The sequence below is a fragment of the Condylura cristata genome, unplaced genomic scaffold (genome assembly GCF_000260355.1).
Source record: "Condylura cristata isolate star-nosed mole 26May11 unplaced genomic scaffold, ConCri1.0 scaffold00031, whole genome shotgun sequence".
Taxonomy (NCBI): Eukaryota; Metazoa; Chordata; class Mammalia; order Eulipotyphla; family Talpidae; genus Condylura; species Condylura cristata.
This window is the reverse complement of record NW_004567132.1, coordinates 25,867,623-25,870,776: the sequence shown is the minus strand read 5'-3', so window position 1 is coordinate 25,870,776 and position 3,154 is coordinate 25,867,623. Positions and strand designations below refer to the sequence as shown.

At 47.1% G+C, this 3,154-nt stretch overlaps 1 gene segment (V, D, J or C); it reads left to right on the top strand.

Annotated features, from left to right (window-relative positions):
• Positions 1-1,502: 1,502 nt before the first annotated feature.
• The window catches only part of LOC101629793, a 38,772-nt gene continuing 37,120 nt past the window's right edge, over positions 1,503-3,154 (top strand). The window contains 2 exon segments of the V gene segment in view: positions 1,503-1,564; positions 1,677-1,981. Coding sequence covers positions 1,510-1,564; positions 1,677-1,981 — 360 coding nt within the window.

Here is a 3,154-nt window from a genome sequence, read left to right as displayed (position 1 = left end):
CTTTACCGGACGCCTCATTTTTTCTCGAGAATAAAGGAAATGTTCCTGAATGAGACAAAGGACGGGAGTGTGTCCTCATGAAACTGGTACTGACTTAGTGCTGCTGTAATCCAGAGCTGACCTCTGAGTGCAGGTGGGACAGATGGTACCTGGGTTCTCCCCAGCAGGCATCAATGTTGCCCTTTCAAGGCTCATTAGTCCTGGGTTCGCAGGACACCGATCCCAGTTCTCTCACGGGGTGAAATGGGGTGTCCCAGAAGAGCCTATCATGGACACCCTCTCCCTGACTGCTAGGCTGCATTAAAGGAAGTCCAGAGCCAGAGACTGACCAGGGGAGGGAATCTCAGAGCCTGATGGCGTGTGAGACATCCCACCTGACCAGAGGGCGCATCACCCCTGGGTCTGTTAACACCCACTGATCCTGCCTCTGAGATCAGGGACACGAAGGAGGAAACAGTGAGAGGTGGGGAGATGGGAGATGTTACAGCTGACAGGATATTTTAGTAATGTTTTGATGAATACATTTTGGTGAGTTTGGATATATCAAGATTTATTTTTTCATTGTAAAGTCATGTCCCTGGGGAATTGACAAAGTTTTGCTTAAAACAGATGGGGGGAGGGATGTGCACGGGACTATGGTATTGGCACACGAGTGACTCGGTGACGGGAAACCCATGGGGATTACAATTGAGATGAAAACAATATATGTAAAAAATAATCTAAAAATAAACTGTTATATTATTTAAAAAATAAAAAAAAAAAACAGATGGGACCTTGTACTGAGAACCATGAACAAAAGGATTCTAAAAGTTGCATGCAACATTTTCGTGAAATAAAATTTAATACTTCAAAACACATCAATAAAAGAAGCTCTTGATTTCATCAATAAAAACCACTCCAAAAATTTATGATTCATTTTTTTATCTTAGTAACAAGCCTGAAATAGAACAGGATCCTGTTCAAGAAATGAATATAGAAGACAGAAAGGAATTGAACACAGAGAGGAACTGCATACACAAAACACACACACACATGCACACCGTAATAATAATCACACACATAACAATAATAATAGAGGTGATAATGGACCTAGCAATGGTCTATTTTGGTTTTGTACACAACTACACAGATAGTAACGTCCATTTCATGATTTGTTCCTCATCATAAGCTGTATCAGCTTTATTTCATGAACAGAAAGAATATTGCTATCTGTGGAAATATCTAGAATGCATTCTGAGAGCACTGTGGTAAAAAGCACCAGTAACATTTACCCTATGACAGCCAGCCCCTGATACCACCAAGAGAACCTGGTTCTCTGTAGCTCCTGGGACACAGCCACAGGCCCTGCACTGTGCTCTCAGGCCCCTGATATTCTGAGGGGAACCACCCTGCAGCTGTCCCACATGCCCCGCCCGCTAATTTGCATCTTTTTTCACATCAGTCCACATCCCTGGACACTTATTAGTAGGCCAGCCCCAGCCCCTGAGAGTCCGTCAGACAGGACCCAGCATGGACATGAGGGCCCCGGCTCAGCTCCTCAGCCTCCTGCTGCTCTGGCTCCCAGGTGAGGATGGAAACCCCAGGAGGGGACCAGCCCCAGGGTCAGGATCCCTGGCCTTAGGGAAGTCCTCTGGTGACAGGGTGAACAGTGGGTGTGTTTTCTGTTTCCATCTCAGGGGCCAGGGGTGATATCCAGATGACCCAGTCCCCACCCTCCGTGTCTGCATCTCCGGGAGACAGAGTCACCATCTCCTGCCGGGCCAGCCAGAGTGTTAGCTACACTCGGTTAGCCTGGTACCAGCAGAAACCTGGGCAGGCTCCCAGGCTCCTCATCTATGGTGCATCCAACAGGCCCAATGGCATCCCAGCCCGCTTCAGTGGCAGCGGGTCTGGGACAGACTTCACGCTCACCATCAGCAGCCTGGAGCCTGAGGATGCCGCCACTTACTACTGTCAGCAATATAACAGCTACCCGCCCACGGTGATACAGGACCGAACAAAAACCACCAAGCAAGCAGATGTATGAGGCCAGGCAACCCCTGTTTCTCCCCCTGGAGCCCCATCTCCTGAGAATGTTTCTCAGACACAGTCAAGCTTTGAAAATAACAGATAGGTTTTCACACAAGACACAGAGGGTCCTTGGCACCCTAACTCTCTGCTCAGGTCAACAACACAGGCATGTCAATATTTTTGCTAATTTAATAAATACAGAATGAATTAAACCCAATGAAACTGGTTATAGCCCCAGGTTGATTTCATACAGCAAAAGTCACTCACTTTTATTCAACGAATGAACTGTACATACAGACAATTAAAGTCTGAATAGATCCTTCCAATGGCATGAGATGTGGTAATCAAAGAAGCTGATACCACAAGGGGACGATCCTCTTGGTTCCACCCTGAAGGAAACGCATCTCTTCTTGGAGACACAGGCTGTCTGGCCATTTGGTGCTAGCCGTTCGGTGCCCACGCCTGTGCAGGAAGCCTAGGGGCAGGGTTGCCTTCAGCTGCCTGCTCCTCACAGGTGATAACCCCACGGGTCACACAGGTGCTGAGGATGATATCAAGGCCTCCCCCTCTGCCTTCCAAGGCTCCTCGGTCAGTTGCACTGGAAATCACAAATAGTAGAGGTTTATGGGCAGTGGGAACCCAGAGGGCGGTAGTGACTAGAGGTGGACAGCTGGAGCCTGTGTGGTCACTGCTGCCCAGTTCTAAGAACATTCCCAGTTAGGGAATGACCCAGCTACACTGGAGCAGCTTGTGGCATTAAGTAACAGACAAGCAGTGAAAACCTGAAAGAAAGAATTCTATATGTAATTAAGTATAGAAAAACCATATGACATTAAGAAGGTGTTCTTGATTTTAAAAATATAGAGAGGACCTGAATCTGTCGAAAGTGAAATATACAGTGTTCCACCACCAGGAAAGCAGGGAGGGCCCAGTGTGCTGAGGCTTGATGTTACCATGAGATGGAGCCAGAACTCGTGTGTGGAGTGAGGCTGATACACGGGCCAAGCTGTGAGCGGTTCTGAAATGTTGTCATCTTGTAAAAGAATGAGAAGTCAGTAAGTTAGATTTAAAAACTTAAAAAATAGTGCTAGGCATCAAGTTGTTCTTTACGTGCAATTACCTTGGGCTCAACAACTGCCAGAAG